Below are 27,739 nucleotides of genomic sequence, written 5' to 3'. Positions count from 1 at the left end.
TCTGTTAACACCAGAGAGTCAACATTCCCAACCCCTCCCCTATAACCCACTGGCCTATATAACTGCTTCAAGATTCTGTGCCCCCCTGAAGATGGTTCTTTTGGACATTAGTCAGCCATCTTCCCTCTTGCTAGCAAGCCGTAATAAAATACCCTTTCTCTGCCACCATCTTGCCTCTTGACAATTGGCTTTTGTCTCACAGTGAGCAGATGGTGCCCTTTGTGCGGTAACAATTCGAAGGATCCTTCTAATGCTGCAGCCTAACAATGGTGTGTGTGTGTGTGTGTGTGTCCCTGGGTGCCAACTTGACCTCTTCCACCTTCCTGAGGGCCCTCTGATTGAGCTCATTGGCTCCCTGATTCTCATGTACTTTGCTCCACCAGGTACCATATTGGTGCTCTGTGTAGAACAGAGAGAGGGATCTTAGATTTGAAATCAGAAGAAATTCCCGAAATCACAAGAGCAAACATAGGAAGCCACATTCATGAATGTTCTTGGGTTTCTGCAGTAGCTTTCAAACCAGCTTCTTGGATCTCTGGCCCCCATCTCGCATCATGCTTAGCAGTCTTTCATATCAGACTTACAAATGAGCTAGTAAGAAAATTTCATAGATAATTTTTTTTTTAAAAAAGACTGAAAATCTTTGCATGGGGGAATTATACACTATATTCTATTTTTTAACCAAATATTTCATTTCATAGCGACCTCTACTGGGAAGAATAAATATATCCCAGGGCTGACAAAATGAGTAGCTAATTTAGTCTGCTTAGTCAAGGAATTGGTTAATTTGGAAAAGCAAAGCTGGTCAAATCTGTAATTTAGAATTGTTAAGGCCATATTGTTCTCTGAACATTTTTATTTTAAGAAACATTTTGTGAAATATTTCAAACTTATGAAGTATAGAGAATAATATAATAAACACATAAATGCTGCCTGACTTTATCAAATCTTAAAATTTTGCCACATTTACTTCAGATCTTTTTTTATCAAGACAATTATATCCACGTGAAGCCCTTATGTACTCCTCCCTTCCTCCCCTCTCAAGAGGGCACTACTTGGCGCTCATCTTTCTCATGAATATTTTCGTATTTCTCCTTCATATGAATGCATCCATACATAAGACAGGGTATTGTGTTGCAAGTTTTAAATTTTTATATAACTGGAATTACATATATATATATATATGCGTACATATATATTTCTGAAATTTACACTTTTCTGCTGGTTGAAATGGCCTATTATTGAGATCATGCCCCCCCCCCCCCCCCCCCCCGGCGGAAAACAATCAAATCTCTGAGATTTAACTGATGGGGAAAACATGATTCTACATAACAGAGATAGGTAAGATAAAGTTGCCAAAGGGATTCTGCACAAAATGTTGGAAAACCAGGACAAAGGAGAAAACCAGTAGAAGCTGATATTATTGAGCACTTATAATATGCCAGACACTGTTTTAGGTGCTTTCTTTGTTTCAAGCCTTTTAATCCATACACTAACTCTGTGAGACAACTTCTATGGTGACCTCCATTTTACAAAGAAGGAAACAAAGGCACAGAGAGTTTCCCTGGTTTCCCCAGTCACACTGCTAATAGGTGGCAGAGTCAGGAGGCAAACCCAGTCTGACTCTCTGCTCTGACCCATGATGTGTAGACAAGGCTTATAAAGAATTCTAAGACCCACAGGTAACACCCCTTTGAGTCCACTGGCTTTCCATGCTGATGCACTTGAAGTCTATAAATCTCCCCCCTTTGTGCCTGTCTGAGACTCCCAGCCAGACCCCAAAGCATGCTGACAGGGGCTCTCTCCTCTCTACTCAGAGATTTCACTGACAGGGAATTGAGCGTCTTTTTCCACACAAAGCCTCATGGTCCCTTGGCATGAGGAAAACTGAGATTTGTTTCTGACTCCAAAAACTATGACCTGAGACAAGCAAAAATAATTTCTCTGGATCAGTGAACTTTCTTTTAAACAAGGCAAAATATTATCCTCTTCCATTTGAAATAATTTTGTTGTGAGGGAGAATAATTTAATGTGCTGTGACATTCTAGGTCATTGAACAGGAGGATCTGGCAGCGCTGCCATCACAGAGCTGTGCACTTCTTTGCAAAAGTTGATACGCATGGGAGCTTTTAGTTTTAATTCTGTAGCAGAGAGAAAGAGGAGGTGGACCTTCAGGCCTAAGCAACAGTGACAAGGAAAATGAACTCTGGCTGGCATCTGCTCCGGTGGGGAGGCCTTCTAGAGAGAAGAAGGAATAGCACAGAGGCAGAGCACCTGCTTTCAGATCCCGAGTCCCTAACTTTCTAACTAGCTAACCCACTTACCAGCCTTGGGTAAGGTAACACCCGCCTCTGTGCTACAGGTTCAACCTCCATAAAACTATAGAATCAGAAATAGTACCTACCGAATAAACTTGCTCTGAAGATTAAATGGGATAATGCACATAATGCACTTAGGAAAGTTCCTGGCACCTATTAAACATGAAATAAATGCTAGGTGTGGTTGATATGATCATTATCATGATCGTCATTTGTATCTGGCTGAAGGACTTGGTCTGACCTCCTGTAGAGAAAGGGGGCAAAGACAGAAATGGAAGGGTCTGTTTTTATGAATAGACATGGCAATCTTGGAGTACTATTTAGTACTGAATAGCTGAAGTTTTCAAATTGTATAGAGTCTTTCACTGGTAAGATGTTTTCTATCCTTTTATCAATTTTCTTCTAGTCATGTCTAAGAAAATGTAACATACACTCATTCCATAAAAATTGATTGAATGTCTACCATGTGACAGGCATTTTTCTAGGCATTGTGGATACACTAGTGGATAAGACAGACAAATGCCTTTCTCATGGACCTTACTTTTTAATGAAAGAAACTGATAATTAAAGAGGTAACTAACTAAACTATATAACTAAATATAACTAAAATATAAATACTATCATTTAGTGATACACATTATGTAGAGTATTACAGATAGGAGATATTTAGAGAGAGTAGTTGAAGAAAGCTTTTCTGAAGAAAGGTGGCATTTGAATGAAATGGGTTGGCAAGAGATCTATGCAATTATTTGAGAGAACAGTCAAGTCAGAGGGAACAGCAAATGCAAAGGCCCTAAGGCACGAGTAAGCTTGGCCAATTTGAGGAATAGCAAGAAGGCCAGAATGGCTATAGTAGAGTGAGCAATAGGCAGAGTTTTTAAGAGCTGTGATTAGAAACATAAGAAGGGGCAAGATCATATAATGCCTTTTAGGTCTAGGTAAGGAGTTTGGATTTTATTCTGAGTGATCACAAACCATTACAGGTTTTGAGCAGGTGAGTGGCAAGTTTTGATTTACATTTTAGGAAGGTCATTCAGAGTACTGTGTAGAAAACAGATTGTGGTGGGCCAGGTGTAAAAGCAAGGAGATCCATTGGGAGGATACTGTGTGGTCCAAATGAGAGATAAGGGTCACCTGGCTGAGGGTGGGGATGAAGATGACAGCTAGGAGTCAGGTTCTGCATCTATTCTGAAGGTAAAGCTGACCAAAGCTATGGAAGGACTAGATGCGATGTGTGAGGTAAAGAAAGGAGTCAAGATGAAACCTGTGTTTTGGGTCCAATTAATTGGCTAACTGGATGGAGGTGCCATTTACTGAGGGAAGATGAGGAGTGGGTCTAGTTTGACAGGGTGGGGTTATATTTGGACTTCTGAAATTTAGGTACGTAATAATCCAAGATGTGGGGTAGCTCAGCACAAATGTTAGGGAGGGAGATTTATGTTTGGGTCTCAACGGGATCTAGATGATTTTAAACAACAGGAGTAGATAAGATCAACTAGAAAACGAATACAGTGAGAATCGAGAGAGGTTCGTAGGCTGAGGATGAGGACCACCCAACATTTAGAGTTTAGCAAGAGGTAGAATGGCCAGCAGCGAATACTGAGAAGTGGCTAATGAGGTGTGAGGAAACCAGAAAAGGGTGGTATCCTGCAAGACAAATAAATGCATCCAGGAGGAGGGTGCGATCAATTGGGTCAAGTGATCTGACCCAATTCATGAATTTTCAATAATGCTAAGATATCATGGAATAATCTTAACAGCTGATTTCTGCATATATTTATATAGCAGTTTACAGCAGCATTTCCCAAGGTGCATTTGTTGGTACAATAATTATACAGTCATGCATTGCTTAAAGACAAGGATACCTTCTGAGAAATGCCTCTTAGGCAATTTCATCATTGGAGAACATCATAGAGTGTACTTACACAAACCTAGATGGTATAGTTTACTGCACACCTAGGCTATATACTACTAGTCATATGGGCCCACCGTGGTATATGCAATCCATCATTGACCAAAACCCTGTTATGTGGTGCATGACTGAGTAAGACATCCTGTGAAAAAATGAGTGCAACAGTCAATTATGGGACATGTCATATGTTTCACTCGGAAATTCATGATCCACATTAGCGTGTGGATTAGTATATGGCTCCGAGAAGTCCTGGGAAAGGAAGACTGCTACCTTTTTAAAACCAGGAATTTCCCAAATTGTTTTTTAAAAAATCAAGTTTATGGAGAGTAATTTACAAGTAGTAAAATCCAATCATTTTAGGTTTACAACTCTATGAGTTCTTATACAATCTTGTAACTACCACCACAATCCCAATGGATTTTAAATCACGAATTGTGTCAACCATGAATGTCTCTAGTTCAACTTTGGGAAATGGTTTTGGAGGGTTTGGGGAACACTTCCACATAGATTATCCCATTTAACCCTGACGTCAGCTCTCTGAGTTTGGTACGGATGGTGCTCAGGACACACAACCCCAATATATGGCACCTTGGCATATTAAATATCTTAAGCTGAAGCAATTTTTTAAAAAATGGCAGAAGCAAAAGAGTCCCTCTGACCTCCCCACCTCCAGATCCATCCCCCTTCTTCCCTGAAACACACCATGAAACTCCTATGTGAAAGGCACCTTCCCAGTATCAGGAGGAGGGAAAACATTCTTACCAGCAGAGACAAGGAATTTGAGGCCAAGAAATCTATACAAACAAACCTTGTTAACCTAACCCTTAACTTCCTAATTACTTCACCATTTACTATCTCTAGCGGAAACCCCTTTGTCTTGTCAATTGCTTCACAAATTTATTGTTTCTTTGTCTAAAAGGTATAATAGCTTTCTGGTCACTTCCTTGGGTTTTCATTCTCTTGTGAAGGCCCCCATGGACAGGTAAAACTTCAATAAAATTTGTATACTTTTCTCCTGTTAATCTGTTTTTGTCGGTTTAATTTTCAGACACAGCCAGGGACCCTAAGAGGATTGAGGAAAACTTTTTCCTCCCCTACAGTACGATTGTTTCCTATAAGACAGATAAAGAAAGAGGCATAGAGAGGTAAAAAAGCATGCCCAAGGTCACACAAAGCTACTCAGTGAAGGCGGTGGATTGAATGCAAATATTCAGACAAATCCTCTTTTCACTTGGCACAGTGGAAAGATAACACTGGGATAGACTATCAATAACAAAAACTATTTTTTGCATCCTTAATCCATCAAGCAACTCTGTAAAGCAGGTGTTGTTATTCTTACCTCATGAATGAGAACATAGGAGTTAAGTGCTGTCAACTTAAAAGTCAATTGGCCAGTTGTCTTACCCGAAAAACAAGTCTATTTGGGAATAACCAAAAGGAATTGCAATTCAGGATATGCAGGCATACCCTGGCGGACCACAGGCAAATCCAGAGAACAAAGGAGGGGAGGTTGCTTTTAAAGAAAAAAAGGGGGAGTTGGGAGGAGCTGTAATAAAGAGTCCATTGGAGGAAACTGGACTCTTCCAACTAAATGTCCGAAGCGTTCAGAGGCTCCTTGTTGTTTGGGTTGCTACAGTCTCTCATTGGCTGGGCTGTTGCCTGGCAGGGAGACAAATCTTCCTTCCTCCTGTTGGGTAGTAAGGTAGAAACACCTTCCTGTCCGAAATACAAGCCTATATCTCTTCCTGTTTGGCATAATTGACACCTATGACAGGGCATGAGAGCTCCCCCTACAGGCCCTCCCAACTCCAATTTAGTTAAAGTTTCTTTTATTAATGTCACAGTGTTATAACTGACAAATAGAAATGGCAAGCAATAGGATATATTGGAGCATATGAGGAAGGCATTTGGTGTAAACCCAATTCGGCCTGACTTTGTTTTTCCTGACATGGCCATGGAGTATGCATTGTGTATCTGCTTTAAACATTTGCTATGGCAAGAACAAATGCCCTTAAGATAAAGGTGCAACTTCCCCCGACATTGGTGTTTCCTTAAGGATAAGCATCTTTCCTTAGGCTAGGAACTGACTGCTGTGCTCACCTGCAACCACCCAGCTGGAGACAACAGACCTGACACGCTGCTGTGTCCACCGAGACAGCAGACCTACTTGCTGTGTCAATCAGTTGCTGTGCTGACAGAGCAGTCTTGAGACTATTGTAAAAGGGACATTTCAATCATATGTGAAACATCTCTTTGGGGGTATATAACCACTCTGTACACCCCACTTCTTTGGTGCCCTTTCTTCCTTTGGGAAGAAATGCCCCGGGCCATGGTCCTCACATTTTAGCTCAGAATAAAATCACCCAAATTTTCAGTTATAGATTGGTTATGGATTATTTTTGTCAACATAACCAACTTAAGGACTTAATTCGCTCAGGGGTAAAGAATTAGAAATTGGTGGAGAAAGAATTCAAATCTAGATCATTTTGATGCCAGAGCCTGAAATAATAACTATATGGTACTACACTGTCCTATACAGTAGCCACTAGCTATATTTGGCTATTTGAGCACTTGAAATGTGGCTACTCCAAATTGAATGTAAATATAAAATACACACAGTATTGTGAAGACATTTTTAAAATGTAAACTATCTCACTAAGTTTTTACATTGATTACATATTGAAATAACATTTTGGATGTTTTCGGTTAAATAAACTATGGCATTAAAATTGATTCCACCTTTTCCTTTTTACTTTTTGAAATGTGGCTCTTGGGAAATTAAAAATTACATATGTGGCTCACGTGCTGCTTTAATAAATAGAGGCTGTCCATAGCATTTATTTTAGTGCTGTCGCCTTCAAGGGATTCCCCCTTATTTTTCTATCCAGGGGTAGAAAAGATCACCTGGATACATTGTTTTATCCAGAATTGGTTTATTTCCCGGGGGAGACAGGTGGAAACAGAGTTCTCCTCCTGGGTCCCCAGCTGTTTGTAGTCATATTCCTTTACTCCCACACAATGTGGTTATGGATTTCACTTTTGGCAGATGCATTTTATTAAAAATATTGGCTAATCAGTAACTTGTTAAAGGCATACACCAGAAGGTTTGCTTTTGTTTAATAAAGCAATAAGATAAAATGATGATGGAGAGTCAATCCTGGACTCCAGCGTTCATCGAACCGCATTTCCTTACAGGCTGAGCCAGCACCACTGGGAGGCCTGCATTCTGTCATCACACACTCATCCTGTAATACATGAAATAACTTCTAAAACATCTCAACGGGCTACGAAGATCTTCTAAATATTTTTAAAGCTCCAAAGGATTAGAATCGTCTGAAATAATGTTTCCCTTCCTGAAACTTGCTTCATTTTGGTTCTAACCATTCGTTCAACATCAGTATTAATTTATTGATTCTGAAAAGGGAAGAAGAAATCTTCATGAGTAAGTGTGTAAGTGTGTGCTGCTTTACCAGCATGATATATTGTGTCCACTACCTCAAGGTGAGGGGGGTGAAATCTGGCACTTATCTAGCATCATCTTATTTGCACTGTTCAGTAGCTATCAACCCTGGTTCTCTACTGGTATCACCTGGAGAAATTTTGAAAAACAAATGCTCGAACTTTGCCCCTAGAAATTCAGATTTAGTGAATACAAAGGCTACCTCAGCCCACTGAGAAAATGAGATGCACAGCTTAGGTTGAGAACTAATTGTGTGGACAGCAAAACTGGTGTATTAGGCTCTCTAAAACTTACTTAAAAAAATTAGTTTGCTCCCAGGTCTCTCTTCTCTCCTCCCTGCCTGCAAGGACACTAAGCATCTGTGCTCAACCCTTCTTATCAAATCCCACTGGCTTAGACTATTTCCCTCCATCAAACTCCTGCTGGGGTTACTATAGCATCGCTCATCCGTTTGAGGTTTATGTACAGTGTGTGCATGCATGTGTGGGTGTGTCCCCAAGAGAACTACAATTCTTTATGGAGAGGGATGACATCTTTATGTTCACCATGCACCATTCTAGCCAAGTGCAGTTCATATAACAGGTACTCAGTAAAAAAGGATGTTTCAAAAGTACGTAAGTAATTTGGATAATCATAAGACATTTATAAACACAGAAATAAAACGATTTATGTTATTCATAATGAAGCCATTAGCTTATATTGGTGGCTAATATTCAACACGGTAAACACAAGAATTTAAGAAACTTATGGGTTTCAAAGTGTTCCTTAGAAAATAGTCCAAGGCAAAAACAATCTTAAGAATTGCAACCACATGCGGAATGTCATCAAGGCTTTATGGGACTCTGTATTAGTTATCTTGGGCTGTCATACAAAATATCACAGATTGCATGGCTTAAACAACCAAAATTTATTTTCTCACAGTTCTGGAGGCTGGGAAGTCAAGATCAAGGTGCTGGCTGATTTGGTCCCCGGTGAAGGATCACCTCCTGCCATGCTGATGGCCACTTTCTCACTGTGTCCTCACATGGATAGGGAGGGAGACAGGGTAGAGAGTGAGCTCTCTGGCGTCTCTTCTTAAAAGGACACTAATCCAGTTGGGTCAGGGCCTCAACCTTCTGAGCTCATTCAACCTTAATCACCTCCCCACAGGCCCCATTTCCAAGGATAGTGACATTGAGGGTCAGGGATTCAACATACGGTTGCGGAGGGCGGACACAATTCAGTCCATAGCAGAATCTTTCCACAGTATCTCTGTCCAGCAGTCATCCAGCCTTTACATCAATGATTCTAGTGGTGAGAAATCAGTACCTGGCAATACTTCATCATGGGAGAGCTGTAATGGTTAGAAAGCATGTGTAATATGAAATCAAATTTGCATCCCCAAAACTCCAGTCTTTGGTTTCATCTTGTGCTCTTAGGATCATCACAAAACAAATAAAATTTCTCCCCTCATAACAGCCCTTTAACTTTATAAAGTCCTTTAACAGTCCTTTAACTAAAGGTAACTGTAGCAGTTATGGCTCTCAGTCCACAAACTCGAGTTTGCAAGAAACATAGTTTACTAATTTTACACAAGGAATGACTTTAAAATCATCAAACTCAAGATTCTCTCTCCCCATCCACCCCTTCCTTCATCTTGACCTACTAGGATCTATTTCCTTTAAAGCCGTCATGAAGGGAATGATACACTATAAACTTTTCTGCCAAAAACAATTTCCCCATCTCACAATGCTTACTAATTACACACGTTTTACTGAAATGCCATGTGTTAACAACTTATCTATCATACAACTAAATTAAAATATATATATGGCTAAAGAGTTATTGGGACTTTTGGCTAAAGGGTTATTGGGACTTTATGTATTGTAAGTTTTATTGTAGCTATTTTACACTTATCACAGTTGAGTTTTCTGATCACAGTGATGTGAAAGTATTATTTCAGAAGAATAAGTCTACCATCCACCCTGAGGGGCAGGTCTAAAAAATTAATTCTTTTCCTTTTTTCCTTTCCTCCTCCTCCAGGCCTGTTGTCTCGCTCACAACCCAATAAGACTCTGTCTTATTGACTTTCTGCTGGAATTAGATTTTAAAATAACTTTTTGCCCCACCCTATGTGGCCAGTGCTTCTTAATTTTTCTTCAATCAAATAATAATAAGGGAAGAGGGCAAAGAATGCAGTATGTGGCTGGAAGTAGCTCCAGACTAAAATTTTGTTGATGATTGTGATTAAATCCTAATAAAAAATACACATATTTCATTACACTTCATTATACACCATTGCGTTAACTATAAAAATGTTTCACTTCTCTAAATCTTTCAGTAGATTGATGCCATAGGAAAATATGCTATGTTTACTTTGTGGCTTTGAATAAATTGGTTGATATACCTAAGGTAACCCTGAACTCCCTTCTGGGGAGACAAGGAGGAGAACTGGAGGAAAGGAAGAAGAAGCAGACCTCATCTGAGAGCCTTGCAGGACAAAAAAAGTTTCAATTTGGAAACCTGGGATTTGTTGGCTGTTCATAATGTATCTTACCCCTTATTTCCTTAGACCCTATTCCCCTGTACTGTTTGCAAACAGGACTTACTGTCAATGGGACCGTTAGAGCCTGAAGGGGTGATCCCTTCTGACTCATCACCCTCTTTCCAGGTAGCACAAATGTCCTGCTTTTCTAGCTAATATTAATTGAGCACTTCTATGCACCTGGATTCCTTCTAAACTCTTTACATTTTTTAAGCCCTTTAATCTCCCCAACAATTCTATGATGAGGTATTATGATTATCCCCAATATACAGACAAGAAAACCGAGACATAATTTATTCAAGATCACACAGCCAGTGAGGGATGTTCCAACCTAGCCATTCTTTTTTTTTTTTGAAGATTGGCCCTGAGCTAACATCTGTTGCCAATCTTCCTTTTCTCCCCAAAGCCCCAGTAAATAGTTGGATGTCATAGTTGTAGGTCCTTCTAGTTCTTCTATATGGGACACTGCCACAGCATCACTTGACAAGCAATGCTTATGTCCGTGCCCAGGACCTGAACTGGCAAACCCAGCCAGCGAAGTGGAGCCCCCCAACTTATCAACTTGGCTTTGGGTCCCTAACCTAGGCATTCTTAACAGCTATAATATAGTGCTTTAATAACTCAGCGTTTAACCTACCGCCTTAAAGCAATAATAAATGTGTAAAATCAGAACACATAAAGGCTTTGCTGAAATTGGATGTGTTATAAACCGAAAGGTTTTTAAAGTAAACTTTTTATTCAATTCTGACGCACATATTGAAAGTGCATAAGTTATGTTCAATGAATTTTCACAAAGTGAATACTCTGATGTAACTATCACCCACATAGAGAAACAAACCCCTTCTCCCCCAGAATTCCCTCTTCTGCTCTAAGGTAAGTTTCAAAGTTCAAAACAAACGTTCACTCATTGTTGTACAAGCTGCATTCTATAGTCTATTTCAAACCCTTGTCGACGAGAATAATCCATAACCAATCTATAAATGAAAACTTGGGTGAGTTTATTCTGAGCTGAAATCTGAGTACCATGGCCTGGGGCCTTTCTTCCCGAAGGAAGAAAGGGCACCAAAGAAGTGAGGTATACAGGGGGTATATAACCCCCAAACAGGACGTTTCACGTAAGATTGAAATCTCCCTCCCACAATAGTCACAAGATTGCCCTGTCAGCACAGCGCTTGATGGACACAGCAGGTAGTGGGTCTGCCATCTTGGTGGGCGTAGCAGGAGGCAAGTCCATTGTCTAGAGCTGGGTCGTCACAGGTGAGCGCAGCAATCAGTTTCTAGCCTAAGGAAGATGCTTAATCCTTAAGGAGATGCCAACGTTGGGAGGGGGAGGGAAGTTGCACCTTTATCTCAAGGGCCTTTGTTCTTGCCATAGGGAATATCTAAAGCAGATATACAATACATGCTCAACAGCCAGGGTCAGGCCCTTTTGGAAAGACAAGGTCAGGCCGAATTAGGTTTATACCAAATGGTTTCCTCATATTCTCCAATATATCCTATTGCTTGCCATTTTTATTTGTCACCCTGATTGAAATTCATTTCCATAGTAATACACTCTTTCTAGAGCAGCGATTTTCAAAATGTGATCCCCAAACAGCCTCAGCTTTACCTGGGAACTTGTTAGACTTGCAAATTGAAGGAACCCCGTCCAGACCTACAGAACAGAAGCTCTGGGGCTGGAGCCCAACAATTTGTGCTTTAACGAGCCCCCTGGCTGATTCTGACGCGGGTTAAGGTTGGAGAAGCAAGGAGTTAAGTCCGTTGGGACACTTTTGGTTCGTGATCGCGCAGCAACTGTTAGGTGAATACTACGGTCTAAAGTGTCACGCTTAGTGACAAGTTCTATAACCTCTCTCTTTTTGAAGTACACTGTAGGTAAAATGCATTTCCATTTTAACTAACCGTGTCGTCCTTCCAGTCACTGCTGCATTTTAGCACGAGCAGAAGGCAGCCGCCGCACTCCGTAACCTCCCTCCCCGCGCGGTCTGGAGTTGGCCGGTTTACCAACAAAGCCGGGCCGCGTGGCGGGGAATTCAATGTCCAGAGGCGGGAGCAGGTCTTGGCCAATCAGAAGCCAGACTCGAGGCGCTCGCCCATCCCGGCGGTGTGATTGGTGGTTTCCCGCCGGCGGAAGCTACGCCCCCGCGGCACCTCCCCGCTCCCGCCAGCGCGAGCCAATCGTCGCTCGGCGCCCGAAGGAACGGAACTCGCGCGACCGCTTTAACATGGCGGAGGATAGCTCCTCAGCCGCTTCGAGCCCGCGGGGACGCGCGGACGGGGAGGATGCGGAGCCCCCGGAGGAGCGGGCGGCGGCGATGGCGAGGGACGACCAGGAGCAGTTCGAGTGCCAGGAGCTGTTCGAGTGCCAGGTGCAGGTGGGAGCCCCCGAGGCAGAGGAGGACGCCGAGCTGGTGGCCGAGGCCGAGACGGTGGCGGCCGGCTGGATGCTCGATTTCCTCTGCCTCTCTCTGTGCCGGGCCTTCCGCGACGGCCGCTCCGAGGACTTCCACCGGACCCGCGACAGCGCTGAGGGTGAGCGCCGGGCGGCCGGGCGGGAGAACGGGGACCGGGCCCCCATGGTACGTCGGTTCGAGTCCCGCCTCCCTCTGTTCCCGGCGCCTCAGTTTTTCTCTTCGGTGAAATGAGCATGAGACCCCCGTTTAGAGTTGCTGCGGGATGAAATGAGTTAAAATGTGCTAAATTGCCCCGAACGCGGTGTCCAATTCCTTTTATCTCCTTTGGCGCTTCTATTTGTTGTTTTGACTCAGTTATTCCTGTAATGGCATTGATTCAGCCGTCACTATGGCCTCCAAGTGTTTTCTGTGTATTTGTGAGCCACGTATTTAAACCCCGTTTGGCCCGCTTGCTCGGTACAGGCTTCAGGATAAAAGCCGTTGTCGGTGAAACCTGCTGCCTGGACGGGAGGGCCTGGAAGTGATGGACAGAGACTAGACCCATAGGGAGGACCAGCCTGGCTGTTTGAATGATGCCAGAAAGATGCTCTGGTGTTTATTTCAGAGTCGGCACTCGATTTACTGCAGCTGAATGCAACGCCAAGTTAGTATTTTATAGAAATTTATCTGTTTTAGGAAACGTGTTGACATGTTTCGTCTTCGGGTAACCCCCTGAGGTAGGCAAATAATCTTAGAGTGAACTAGTTAAGCAACCTGGAGAATTTATAGGTTCCAAGAGGTATTCCAGACCCAAGCCTTATCTTCCAACTCGAGAACCTTTCCTCTAACGTTGTCACAGATAACACTAGAGCCGTGGTTAATTAACATTAATTAGAAAATTAATTCGGGAAATGAAGCCAATTCACCTTAATTAGGATTATTAAAAAGTCCTCTTTGTGGAGCAGGCTAGAATTATCTGTGTGGTGATGAATTTGAGTTGGAAACATCACTATGAACTCCTGTTTAGCTTGATATAAGTACAGATGGTTACATATAGAAATACATGTGCGTATTTCTGTACGTACACAGACACGGTTAGCAGGCTCAGACTTCCTTGTTGTGTCAGATTGAAGTGCGTGGAAGCAATGTGCAAGTTCACGTAGCGCTGGAGTCTTGGTCTCTAATCCTCTCCTCCACCACAGGGAACCAGGGCTCTTTGGAGAAATGGCCTGTTTCTAGGACAGGAACAGGAAGTATGCAGGATAAACCCGGGGCATCTTGTGCCAGAAAATGAGGAAGTGCTAAAAACAAAGCAAAACCAAACCCCATAGTGGTGGGGTAGAAAGGGACACAGGAGCCAACGGCAAGAGCTCCCGATGACCAAAGCTCGAGCAAGAAAACAAAGTAGTATTGAATTATAATCCACAGTATAACATAAATATCCATGAGTCCATACTGGTGTAAGTAAATGATGGAGTAAATAAATGGAGAAAGAGACAAGTCTCCATGCAGAAGAATTCCAAGTGATTTATGCAGCTACTTTGTCCTCAGGGAGGTGGAGGGTACTCCCCACTCCTTGAGTGTGGGCTGCGGTAGTGGCTTTCTTCTGAAAGTACAGTGTGGTGGGGGAGCAACTTCACAGTAGAGAATGCTGACAGATGCTACTCACCAGGTAATCAAGATCATTAACACTAACAGTTGGTAGTATGTACACTTGATAGGATGTGACGAAAAATGGAACTTTACATCTGTGATCTTCCTCCAAAAACCCCAAAACTCCGGTCCAATCATGAGGAAGATATTAGACAAATCCCAATAGAGATACGTTCTACAGAATACCTCAAAACTGTCAAGGTCATCAAAACCAAGGAAAGTTTGAGAAACTGTTGTAGCCAAGACAGTCCTAAAGAGATGGGATAACTGAATGTAGTGTCGTGCCCTGGATGGGGTCCTCAGCAGCGGGAGGACGTAAGTGAAGACTAAGGAAATCTGAATAAATGGGGGGCGTTAATTAATAATGGGTCAGTATTGGTTCCTTAATGTAACAGGGGCCAAACTAATGTAAGATGTTGATAATGGAGGACACTAGGTGGAGGGTATGTGGGACCTCTCCATCTTCACAGTAATTCCATCAATTTAAAACTTCTAAAAAATAAAGTTTATTTAAAAGAAAAAAGACCCCTTTCAAGGTTCTAGCTCAAGACCCAAAGAGTAGTCTAGGCTACTTTTGTTATTTTAAGCTCAAGGACAGAAGCCCAGAGAGAGTAAACTTTTTCAATTTGCACTGCTAATCAGTGACAGACATGCAAATTGTGAACACAGTGTTATCTCTGTTCCCATTTTTGACTGAAAAGACTTCTTTTTCTCTTTTGTAGAATTTCTTTTACTACACTTTTCAGTATTATAAAAATGTACAACTTGATGCTTTCTAGAAAATTCTTACCACTTTTATTCCAACACAGAATTGTTCTCACACCTCATTTATCTCAGATAAGGCCTTTTCCAGACTGTTATTCCTAACCTGTCTCCTGCCATGGGAAGCAGTGTAGGATAGTGATTAAGAGTGTGGGCTCCAGGGCCAGCCCCAGTGGCCTAGGGATTAAGTTCAGCATGTTCCGCTTTGACGTCCCTAGTTTGGTTCCCAAGTGCAGACGTACACCATTCGTCTGTCAGTGGCCATGCTGTGGTGGTGGCTTACATACAAAAATAGGAAGATTGGCAGCGGATGTTAGCTCAGGGTGACTCTTCCTCAGCAAAAAAAAAAAAAAAAGGAAAAAGAAAAAAAAAACCCCTACATGGGCTCCAGAGTAAATTGTCTGAGTTTGATTCCTGGCTTTGCTACTTTATAGCTGTAAGAACTGAAGCAAGTTATTTACCCTCTTGGTGCCTCAATTTCCTGATTTGTAAAATGGTGCTAATAATAGTATCTACCTCATAGGGCTGTTGAGAGAAGCAAATGAACTGATGAGTATAAAGCAAGGTTTCTCAACCTCAGCACTGTTGACGTTTTGCGCCATGTAACTCTGTTCTGTGTATGCATGCAAGGAGAGTGGGAAGGGGGTTTGTGGGATGTTTCGCAGTGTCCCTGACCTGAATCACTAGGTGCCAGTAGCACCTCCTCCCGCTCATGACAATCAAAAATGTCTCCAGACTTTGTCAAATGTCTCATAGGGGACAGAATCACCCCCACGTGAAAACCACTGGCCCAAAGTGCTTAGAGTAGTACTTGTATTATAATAGGTGCTTGAAGATAGTTGCTGATATTGCCAGTCATTAGATCCTCCCTAAGGGATTTTTCCACCAGCAGCACTTGGTTAGAGATATGGGGAAAGCTGATAGCCAGGTTCAGCCAGGTAGATCATTGGTTTTTGCCTACCAGGTACAAGGAAAAGAGGGGCGCAGTGGTGTGCAGGGTATCTGCAGTTGTTGCTTAGCAGACTAAATGGGATAGGCAGGTGAAGACAGACGGGGTCGGCCTTTCTTCCTTAGAATAGATTAGGTCTTTTGTTTGGCTCCTATACCGGACTTACCCTTTGTGGCGCTCATTACATTTTAATTAGTCACTTGCATCACTTTTTGTTTACTTTGTGTCTTCTCAGACTAACACTTTTATGGGACGGGGACTGGCTCTCTTATCATTCAGTCATCAGCCCCAAATGTTGGCTAGCAGTAGGTGTTCAGTAAATATTGAATGAATTGTGTTTGTTTTATATAAATTTTGTGCCCTCTTTGAATCCTATATATGGTCCAGATAATCTCTAGTATAGTGTAAGATTATGGCATCTTAGAATTGAGGAAATAAATATAAAAAATATATTTGTCTTATCTGCTTGGTGGCTGCCCTACTGCTTTTTGGTTCGGTAGTTAATTTAACCTTTTTACATACAGCAGCCAAGCCCTGGGTGAAGTATAGTGCTAACAGTGACACCTTCAGGTCTTACTGTAAACATTGTTTTCTCAGAGAAGCCTTCCCTGCCATCTCCTCCCTCCAGCTAGCGTTAATGTTACACTAGCTCCATGTTTTTGCTTTAGTGGTTCAGTCATTTGCCTTTCTTTGCTGCATGGTAATAAACTCACTGAGGTCCAGGATTAAGGTTTACTCACCATTGTATGTACTCACTGCCTAGCATCACATCTGGGTGTGCTTTCAAATATTTGGGAGGTTAATATTAATTAATATATTTTTAAAATAAGGCTTTCTAAACTGAACAGACTCTCACTTAGCTGAAACCTTAACAGAAATAATATAAAATATTTCCTGTAATATTAGGAGTTTTAAGGTTTAAAATAAGCTTCCAGCTAGTGATTTGATACATTTTACAGTTTGGATCTAAATCTTTGCTACCTATGAAAGTAGTTTTAAATATTTATTATTCTGCATGTGAAACATCAGTTTTATTTTGCAAGAAAAGTACTCTTTTTTGTTCTAATTCTTACAAAATTGTCTATAAATAAAAGCATACAGCTCTAAATTTATGATAATTTTTGCATGATGTTTGTAACCTATTACTCAGCAAACCACACAGAGGCACTGCTGGGTTACGTTGTCAAGTTGCCTTTTTTTTTTTTTTTAATAAAATTCACTCTTTTCTTTTTCAGCTATTATTCATGGACTGTCTAGTTTAACAGCTTATCAATTGAGAACTATATACATATGTCAGTTTTTGACAAGAATTGCAGCAGGAAAAACCCTTGGTAAGTATGTGTTTTTATCTTATATTGGAAATGTTTCAATCTATGTCTAAAGGTCAGACAATGAGAAGAAACGGATGGGAGCCGTCGTTTGTTTTCCAGTGTGTGCCCATGTGTATTTGGCATGTACATCTACACACATATCTAAACCAAGTAAAAGAAATAGAGTCCCTATCTTCTTAGAGCAGTGGTTCTCAAACTTCAGCCTGCTTCAGAATTAGTAAAGACCTTGTTAAAAAACAGAATGTCGGGTTCCCTTCCCCATGATGAGTTTCTGATTCAGTAGGATGCTGAGGGGCCCTGGAGTTTATGTTTCTAACAGGTTCCTGGGTGATTCTGATGCTACTGTTGGGGAACCAGACCTCATGGCCTCTATTTTAAAGATTTCACTTTAAATTTGACTCTGTTACAACTTTGTTGTGACACTTTGTATCATACACACTTTGTTTTTTACTGGCAACTGTGTTATTTGAAACCTGTTATTTGAACTTGATTTCAGCACTTAATTATATAAGGGAATATATGATTTATAGCTATAATATCTCTCTCCCTTGTCTCCATAGTTAATTTTAGATTGTAATGGGCAAGCCTGGTTCAGTTTATCAGTAGTGGCTGATATTTACAACATGGTCATTTAAAGGACCTTTTGATACAAGTAATTACATATTGATACTGGTTTTTACAATTTACAGATGCTTTCCCAACAGTCCCGAATGGCAGAAAGTACTTGCATGAAACAGCTTCCTTATGAACACGTAGTGTTACCTACAATCCCAGTGTGTTAGTGCCACTCTCACGGCTGTCACTAATCTGGCTCTGGCTCACGTAGCGTGCTTTGTGTTGGGGGTGAGATTAGGTCTGGAGTTGGTTCCAGGACCATAAGTGGATATGACTAGAGGCAGAGTAGATGTTGGGGAGGCAGAACTACAGGTAGATCCGGGCCTGTTGCTGAAGAAGAAAATGGGCTGATGTGGACACAATTGGAGAATTCCAGACTGTGCAAGCTGTGAGTTGACATGGTTGTTAACAGAGTTGTTTTGTAAATTAAATGTGACAAAATATTCTAAAGTACCCCCCTGTGTTTCGCATATAGCACTTGTTCAGTATATTTTAATTTCTCCACCGACAACCTTTCTTCCCTAAAGAATGGTGGAAAAAATCCAGATTTTGTGTGTGACCCCATGGTTTAATTTTGAGATTCAGTGAGATCCCCTTTTGGGTATATCTTAGATATAACAGGCGAGGATCAGTTATCCAGAATCAATATATTCCATCATAATGGACTCAAGTGAGGCAACATTTAAAATTTGATTTTAGGGGCTGGCCCAGTGGCACAGCGGTTAAGTTCGCACATTCCTCTTTGGCAGCCTGGGATTCGCCGGTTCGGATCCCGGGTGTGGACATGGCACATGCTATGGTAGGTGTCCCACATATAAAGTAGAAAGAAGATGGGCATGGATGTTAGCTCAGGGCCAGTCTTCCTCAGCAAAAAGAGGAGGATTGGCAGCAGTTAGCTCAGGGCTACTTCCTCAAATAAATAAATAAAATTTGATTTTAATTTATATGTTGGATTTTCAGCTATGCATAATCCTTTTGGGTTTTGTTTTTTTTAGTGGTTACTCTACAGTAACACTGCCTAATAGATATATAATGTGAGCTACCTATGTAATCAAAAATTTTTTAATAGCTAGAGTAAGCAAAGTAGAAAGAAATAGTGGAATTACTTTTAGCAATATCTTGTTTAACCCAATATTTTAAAAATATAACGAATAGAAGACATGTTAATAAGATATTTTACCCTTTTTTTGCAGTAGGTCTGTAAAATCTGCTGTGTATTTTATACTTACAACATCTAAATTTGGACCAGCACATTTTAACTGCTCAATAACTATGTCTGGCTAGTGGCTACCATGTTAGCTTTAGTCTCTTGCCCCACATAGATTTAAAATATGGCAAATGTCTTGAGGGAAAATGTTTGGTTATGGCAGGCTCCCTCTCATGGGGCTTTCTGTCTTAAGATCTCTGCAACTCTGGGAGATATGCCTACCTTTCCACCCCAGCTTCCTGCACTGCCTCAGAACTCAGCAGAAGTCCTGTGGGGAGGAACCAACCATGTGTTTTCAGTTCCACTAGTTTCCAGTCCACCAACCTAGGCCCAAGGAAAGTGCCAGAAGCTTTGCTCATTTCTCTTATCCCCAGTAAACTCTCCCTGCCTGGAGTACCCTGAATCCTCAGCATATCAGCATATGAGCCCAGGGAAGAAAACAGCTGCATATCATCAGCTCACCTCAGAAGGATTCTCTCTCTGGAATTGTAGTCCATCTAGTTCTCATTGCTTCCAAGGCTTTCCCGTGTCTTTAGCAACAAGATGTTACAGCTTACCCAATTTTTTTCTAGTTGTAGTGGGAGTGTTGGCCTGTTGCAGTGTCCTATGTCTTACCTGAGAGTGAAAATCTACACTGTAAATTTTTTGAAGTTAAGATCTAACATATATACATTTTTCTATATCTCACATTTATAAGAAGGAAGGCAGATTAGTAAGAAGGGTTAATGTCAGTCAAGAAAGACTTAACAGGAAAGATGAGTATTGAAAGGAGTTTTTAAAAGAAAGAAAGCCGATGTAAAATAAAAGAAGGATTAGGCAATCTGCGTGTGCTTTTCATTTCACTGCTTTACAGCGTGGACTCTCGCCATACCAGCCATCTTGTTACTCCTGAAGTGGTTTTTAAGAGTTCTGGTGTCTTCTACCACTTGCTAGCTGTGTGACCTCTCTGGGTCCCGGGTCGTAGTTTATAAGACAAGGTTGATAGTATTGTGTACCCTTGTAAGGGAATTGTGTGGACAGAGGAGTTACTGCATGTTAAGCACTTAGCACAGTGCCTGACACATAGTAGGGCATCAGTAAGTGTTAACTATGAGTGCAAATCTCTTTATACACCTCTGCCTTCTCTTCTGCTGCTCCGTCTTCCTGAAATGTTCTCCTTCCCATGCTTCTCTTCTTCACTTGGTTATTGTCTGTTTATCCTTAGTGTCCCAGTGCAATGATCTCTCATGAAGGATTCTCTTCTAGTATCCCTGTGGGGGTTCAGAATTGGCCACCTCAAAGTGTGTCTCTTTGGCTTGATTATCTTTAAGATGACTTGATTATTTTTAAGAGCAAAGGACTCTAAAAAATACTTTGACCTTCCCCCTAACTGCCTAAAAGAATTTAAGTTAGAAGGCCTGTCCCCAGGACAGGCAGTCACCATAGATAACTGTGGGTATCGGTAGACTGTGAGGGTCCTCGCTCAGCCCATCCTTATCAAAGTTCTGTCTACCAAACATTTGCTTTTCCATTTCCATGTGAATTGCCGTCCTCCCCTTTGAAGCCCCAAATCACTACCCCAACATTCTCCTTTGTCTTTCACTGAAAATGGTATTTAAGGTGACAACTTCAGTCATTTTGGCGAGTTACTCAGTTTTCCTGGGTTTCTCCTATGTGTACAAGTTAAGGCTTTGTTTGATTTTCTCCTGTTATTCTGTCTCATGTCAGTTTCGTAGACCAGCCAGAAGGACCTGGAGGGTAAGAGGAATTGTCTTCCTCTCCTACCCTCTTCTTAGAGCTGATAGGAACACTTCACACTAGACTCCCCAAGAGAGTTTTCGGAAAATTGAGATGCATGGGCTCTCTACTAATTAAATCAGTCTCTGGGGGATTGGCCTAGGCATCAGTATTTTTTAAAAGCTCTTCAGATTCTGAGGTATAGCTAGTGAAGTATCACTCACGTTGGTTTGTCTCTGTATCTTCTTCCTGGCTACATGTGAGCTCCCCAAGGGCAGGAACTGTTTCTTCATGCTTGTATCGTAAGTACCTGGCACTGGGCCTGGAATCCAAAGAGACTTAGTATATGAATGAGTATATGTTTGTATCTAAAATGTTGGAGAGGCAATTAGGAGAGGACAACAGGAAACAAAGTAGAAATTGTTGAAACTGCTAATATTTAAATTGCATACTCTAATATTTCAAAGGAAAGAAAATGATGTGCTGTTTAAAATTCTCTTTAAGTATGTTTGTTACATAGTTGCTATGAAACTACAATGTACCAGGAACTATAGGGCTTTGGAGAAATATACTAAGAAGCTCCTGCCCTCACATTTTGAAATGTGATCATTATTCATCATGGAGTGAGTAAAAGGTTTTCTGATTTCAAGACATTTAAAAGCTAATAGGATTGTTGAGATAAGTCTAAGTATGAAATACCATGAGCATACAAAAGATAGGCATAGGGGCTGGCCGGGTGGTGCAGCAGTTAAGTTCACACATTCGACTTTGGCAGCTCGGGGTTTGCCAGTTCGGATCCCGGGTGGGGACCTATGCACTGCTTATCAAGCCATGCTGTGGCAGGCGTCCCACATATAAAGTAGAGGAAGATAGGTGTGGATGTTAGCTCAGGGCCAGTCTTCCTCAGCAAAAAGGGGAGGATTGGCGGCACATGTTAGCTCAGGGCGACTCTTCCTAAAAAAAGAAAAAAAGATAAACTTTCCCAGTCACTTAGCTAAGGAATTCAAGAAGGAGGTAGAGGTTGCTCTGTGCCTAGAAGGCTAGATGGGAATGAGAATCAGAAAGAGAATGTGAAAATGGTGTCTAGACCAAAACAAAAGCATTAGAGTTATTCGGAGAATAAGCTGTAGTTTACCTGGATAGTAGCACTCTTGATTTCCATGCTTAACTCCCAAAACTTACTCCTCACCCAGGCTTCCTATGTCAGTAAATGGTAGCACTGTTTATCCAGTTGTTGAAACCTGAGAGTCCTTTCTTTTTCCTCACAGTCTACATCTATGCCACTAGCGAGTCCTGTTCTGCATTCAAAATAAATTCGGAATCAGATGTTTACTTTCCTCCTCCATCGTCTCTAATGGCATGCATCCCACTTGCCCGCTGCTCTAGTCAACTGATCTCCTTTCTGTCTTTGGACAGACTCCTCCTCAGGATCCTTGTACGTGTTCCCTCTGAAATGTTTTTCTTCTAGACCTTTGTGCCACTGCTGCTTCTGCACATTTTGCTGATCTTGGCTCCCCTGTCACTTTCTCCGAGAGGCCTTTCATAACTGCCCGCCTGAAAGAGCCTTGCCCTCCCCCATCATTCTCCATTTCTAGTACCTTTTTCTTCTCACTAGCTCTTATTCCTCTGAAGTTAAATTGTTAATCTCTTTACTACCTGTCTCCCATTAGCATTGTGAGCATCATAAAAAATAGGGACTTTGTCTTATTCACTGAGATATTCTCAGTTTTTAGGCAAGTGCCTACTCATAGTGCATGTTCGATATTTAGTGAATGAATGAATGAAGATTATAGGTACAAGACATACAGAGTGAAAGTTCTGAATGTCACATTGAGGTGTTTGTGTGTAATTTGCTAACTGTGAGTCTTTGATCAGAATAACCTGATCAAAATTCTGTTTTAAGAAAGTAGTACAAATATTATCTCATTAAATATTCACATAAATCCTATAAGATATTTATTTTCATCATTTTGTGGGTGAAAAAACTTTTTCAGTACCACACAGGTAATATGTTGGAGTGTGAATAAACTCCAGTCAAGCTTTTTAAACCACTATGCAGTATTTTGCAACAGATAGGATATGGTGATGAGAAAGAGGAAGGAGTTAAAACAATAACTCCTTAGATTTTAAGCATTGGTGATTGGAAGAATGTTGGTAGAGAAATAACTTCTTGAAAGATCCAATTTCAAATATCCACAAAATATATAACAAGATTTCAAGCGGTGTATGCTAAAATCAGATTTCAGAATAAGCTAATTTCAGGGCTAGCCCTGTTGCCTAGTGGTTAAGTTTGGTATGCTCCCCTTTTGGTGGCCCAGGTTTGGTTCCTGGGCATGGACCTACCCAACTCGTTGGCAGTCATGCTGTGGCAGCAACCCACATACAAAATACAGGAAGATTGGCACAGATATTAGCTCAGGGCAAATCTTCCTCAGCAAAACAAAACAAAACAAAACCCTAATTTCATGCTGTATCTTGAGGTTTGTTATAATATATTAGACTTAAGAAACATCTAAAAATTCTGTTACTGATACCTTACCTAAAATATAGTTTATTTTAGCTCTTAAAGTCAATATTTTAGTAAAGAAAATCTTCAAATTTTTCATAAGCTCATCTAGCTTTTTCCATTTTTAAAGTTGGTTTTAATAAGGGACTTAACTTGAAAAATCAAATCACTTCCCTAAACTGGCATATACCAGAGCAGTTCCTGGCACATAGTATATATTCAGTAAATGTTTAAAGAAATGAACTCATAAAAAGTTGACAAAGTAAGGTTCTGCTTAGCTTTCTAAGTTACTTATTTTTGTTCTGGTTTTAAAAGATGCGCAATTTGAAAGTGATGAACGAATTACACCCTTGGAATCAGCCCTGATGATTTGGGCTTCAATTGAAAAGGAACATGACAAACTTCATGAAGAAATACAGAATTTAATTAAAATTCAGGTATGAATATTACTTTGTATTTATAATTATATTTTTTCTAGAAAATAAAACATAACATCTAAAGAAATTACCAGCCGCTTAATGGAAGTTGGACTGTAAACTCAGAGTAAAATTTAATATTATCATTCTCTTTAGAAATTTCACCTTTGGTTTATAGTCTTGACACAAGCTTTAAAGATTATAAATATGAAAAAATAGAACATTTGGTAAGAAGTTAATGGGTTTTTGTGATTAAGAGAATGTAAAATTTTAACTGTGTGGTGAGAATTTTAGGAGTAGCATGTTAAAGAACAAGAAGCCAAAAAAATCATTCCAAGGTATAATAGGGAAGATGCGTTTTGCTAACAGGCAGAGCAGATACTAGGACTTTCTCAGTTAAGTAAACTTGTCTTCATTTTTAAAAGATTGTTTACAGTTGGATAGGAGAGAAAATCCAGGTGGTGTCCCACCTTCCCAAGGATTGATTATTGATAGTGTGGTGACTGTCAAGTATAATTAAGATCTGGAGAGAATGGGCAGAAAAGCGACTCCTTAAGAATTTCAACCCAGCGCAGGGAGATTTGCCGTGTTATCCTGATCTTTCGAGGCTTAGAGGAAGCAGGCCTTCGTTAGTAGACTAGTACGAAGCTGAGTGGGTTACTGTAAAGTACATAGCAGACGTGGAACTTGCTTACGATTTGCCAGGTGCTGTTCTAAGCACTTTCCTGTGTAACTCTTTAATCCTCACAGCAACCCGAGGAAGTAGCTCCTGTTATTTCCACCATTTTACATGTAAGGAAACTGAGGCACCAAGAGGTTAAATAGCTTCCCCAAGTTTACAAAGCTACCTAGATGGTAATGGTGGTCGCGTATCTTACCATATATCAAAAAGGCCAGTTTATAAAGTATTTAAAAGCATCTGGTTTCCTAGGTGTCTATTAGAGATTTCCCAGGGATCCTAACTAGCAAAATCCATATATCCTCATCATCGCAAAGGCCATCTACCGCCTTTCTCATTTCTCTTTTGCTCAAAATTAATATTTAGGTGAGTCCTAAAAGTATATGATGTAGCTCCTAGTTTATTTATTAATGCCAGCCTTTAATTTGACCTAAATTAAAAAGAGATAGAATGCTGGGCATTTAGTATTAAATGTGCAAGGGGCCAATGAAAATTTTTCATAAACTTTTCAAACCACAGTTATTTCATCTTTGAAAAAGTATTTTATGTCATTTATCAAATCAAAATTATTAAACTACATAAAAATATTTTAAATGAAGTAGTTTAGATATACCTGAGTTATTTCAATATTACACAACAATTTGATATTTTGAAAAGCAATGTAAGATATATATTTGTCATTCTATCTTTTAGGCTATAGCTGTTTGTATGGAAAATGGCAATTTTAAGGAAGCAGAAGAAGTCTTTGAAAGAATATTTGGTGACCCAAATTCTTATACGGTAATTGTTTAAATTAGATTCAGAATTTTAGAACTGTTTTGGTGGGATGTGGAAAATTAAAGGAACATGGAGGAGAAAAGGAATGCTTTATCTTTTAAAGAGTATAGAATAGTGCTGTCCAGTAGAAAGACAGTGCAAGTCACATATGTGATTTTAGATTTTCTAGTAGCCACGTTAAAAAAGTAAAAAGAGGGCCTGGCCGAGCGGCATAGTGGTTAAGTTCGTGTGCTCCACTTCGGCAGCTCACAGCTCACAGGTTCGGGTCCCGGGCACAGACCTAGCACCCCTCGTCAAGCCACACTGTGGCATCCCACATAAAATAGAGGAAGACTGGCCCAGATGTTAGCTCAGCAACAATCTTCCTCCATCAAAAAGAGGAAGATTAGCAACAGATGGTCCCCAGAGCAAATCTTCCTCCCCCAAAAGAATGGGTAAAAAGAAACAAGTGAAACTAACTTTAATAACATTTTGTTTAATCCAGTATATCCAAAAACATCATTTTTAAGTCTCTTTTTTTTGTGCTAAATCTTTGGAATCTGGTATATATTTTACACTTATGTCTAAATTGAGGGCTCACACATTTTGAGGGCTCAGTAGCCACGTGGCTACCATAGTGGGCAGAGCAGGTATAGGAAAAGGCATTGTAACTTGCTTTTCTAGAGTTTTCTTATATGATCATCAGTAGTTTTGTGTATATGTGTAATGTTAAGGTCAATAGAAATTAGTTTTTAAATATTAAAAACAAAAGTTATTCAAAGAAATAAAAGATAGTTTTATACATTTTTTAGTGAACTTTTTATTGAACAATAGCACACTTCTAGTAAGGTATATGTATCATAAGTGTGTAAGTAGACGTGTTTTCACAAAATGAACACGCTTATATGACAAGCGCCTCGATCAAGAATCAGAACGTCACCAGCACCCTCCCGTCACCATGTCCCTCACCTTCTCAGGGGTAACCAGAATCCTGACTTGTAGCATCAAAGGTTAGTTGTATTTGTTTCTGAACTTTATGTAGTAGAATCATATAGCAAGTTTATAATTGTAAGATTGACCCATGCATGGTGTTGCTTGTGACAATAGTTTGTTCATTCTCATTGCTCCATTTTAGGAATATAATATTTATCCGTTCTACTGTTGATGGACGTTTGAGTTATTTCCAGTTTTTGGCTTTTACATTCCTTTACATGTCTTTATAGAGCAAATATATATGTTTCTATTGGGTATATACTTAGGAATAGAATTGATGGGTTATAGGATATGCACATATTAAGTTTTAGTAGATACTACCAAACAGTTTTCCAATATAGTTATGTCCATTTCTCCAGTAGAATGGAAGAGTTCCACTTGCTTCAGAGACCTTACCTGTGGTTTTCATTTTAATCCTTCTGGCAAACATGTAGTGCTGTCACATTGGGTTTTAACTTCTGTTTCCCTGATGACAATGAAGTTGAGCACCTTTTCATATGCTGGTATAGAGTTGGAGGTGATCGCCTTCATCTTTTAAGGGACTGAGCCAAGTTGAGGGTAGGTTATAGTTTTAGTAAGGCACAGTCTATCTCTAATTTGCCCCTCTTCCTAGGGTGTAACCCTCCAGAGGTTTCCGTTGAAAGCCTGATGCGTTTATTGGGTCCCCTGCCCCTGCGCTTTTGTCTCAGCTCTGTGAAGCTGCTGAGAATGCCACTCTGCTTGTACTTCACAGAAGGGGAAACCTTAACAGCCTGTAAGCATAAAGTGCTTAACCTCACTATTATTAGTAATCAGGCAACACCAAGTAATATATCTAAGTAGGGTGCTATACCTCAGACTGACAACGATTAAAATATCTTAGAATACCAACAGTTGGCTCAAAAAGTGGAGAAATGGTAAGACTGCTGTATTGTCCTCTCAGGAGTGTAAATTGGTATTTAAACTTTGGAGAGCATTTTAGCAAAATCTATAAGCACGCATTCCAGAAATTCCACTTCTAGATAGAGTAGCTGTTTGCACTTTTCACTGCACATTTTAATAGCCATGAAGCTTTATTAAAATAAACAAGCCCCTCTGAGACAGTTGGTCTGGGATAGAGCCTGAGAGGTAGAATTTTTTTTAGCTCTATAGCTTTCATTGTGCAACCAGAATTGAAAGAACTACTGTCCAAGAAGGACTTGTACTGTGCACAAGAAGACATATAGAAAAGTGTTTAATAGCATTGCGGTAATAGAACATAGCCTAAATGCTTTCAACAGGCAGGAAGAATGGGTGAATATATATGGAGTACTATACCCCAGTGAAAGTAACTAGTTCTATAAATATCAGATCAACGTGGATAAATGTCATAAACAGAGTGGAGCAAAAGATAGCAAGTTTCAGAAGAGTACACATAGTATAACACCATTTGTATGATTTAAAACCATGCTGAACAATACTATGTAGTTTGTGGATGCATGCATATGTAGTACAAGTATAAAAGAGTGCATGGGTGTGGTAAATTGTAAGTTCAGCGTAATGGTTACCCTGAGGGGAAGGAGGTTTGGGG

At 40.4% G+C, this 27,739-nt stretch overlaps 1 protein-coding gene and 1 long non-coding RNA gene across 8 annotated transcripts in view; one reads left to right on the top strand and one right to left on the bottom strand.

Annotated features, from left to right (window-relative positions):
- Nucleotides 1–12,228, bottom strand: part of LOC102150129 (uncharacterized) — a 64,198-nt gene extending 51,970 nt beyond the window's left edge. For both annotated transcript variants that reach the window (XR_002810253.2, XR_290809.4), the window contains exons 1-2: nucleotides 12,117–12,228; nucleotides 8,888–9,023 (exon numbers count right to left, since the gene is read on the bottom strand). This is a non-coding gene — a long non-coding RNA (uncharacterized lncRNA). The remainder of the gene's footprint in view (nucleotides 1–8,887; nucleotides 9,024–12,116) is intronic.
- TERF1 (telomeric repeat binding factor 1) overlaps nucleotides 12,133–27,739 on the top strand; it is a 36,774-nt gene continuing 21,167 nt past the window's right edge. For 5 of the 6 annotated variants that reach the window (XM_001492463.7, XM_070222177.1, XM_070222175.1 and 2 more), the window contains exons 1-4: nucleotides 12,386–12,746; nucleotides 17,207–17,302; nucleotides 23,662–23,783; nucleotides 25,135–25,221. In XM_001492463.7, the coding sequence (XP_001492513.1) occupies nucleotides 12,440–12,746; nucleotides 17,207–17,302; nucleotides 23,662–23,783; nucleotides 25,135–25,221 (612 nt within the window). In that variant the 5' untranslated portion in view covers nucleotides 12,386–12,439. Of the gene's footprint in view, nucleotides 12,747–17,206; nucleotides 17,303–23,661; nucleotides 23,784–25,134; nucleotides 25,222–27,739 lie in introns of all 6 variants that reach the window. The other variant, XM_001492421.7, reaches the window with a different exon arrangement.

Source organism: Equus caballus, chromosome 9 (assembly GCF_041296265.1).
Source record: "Equus caballus isolate H_3958 breed thoroughbred chromosome 9, TB-T2T, whole genome shotgun sequence".
Lineage (NCBI taxonomy): Eukaryota > Metazoa > Chordata > Mammalia > Perissodactyla > Equidae > Equus > Equus caballus.
This window is presented reverse-complemented; position numbering and strand designations above follow the sequence as displayed.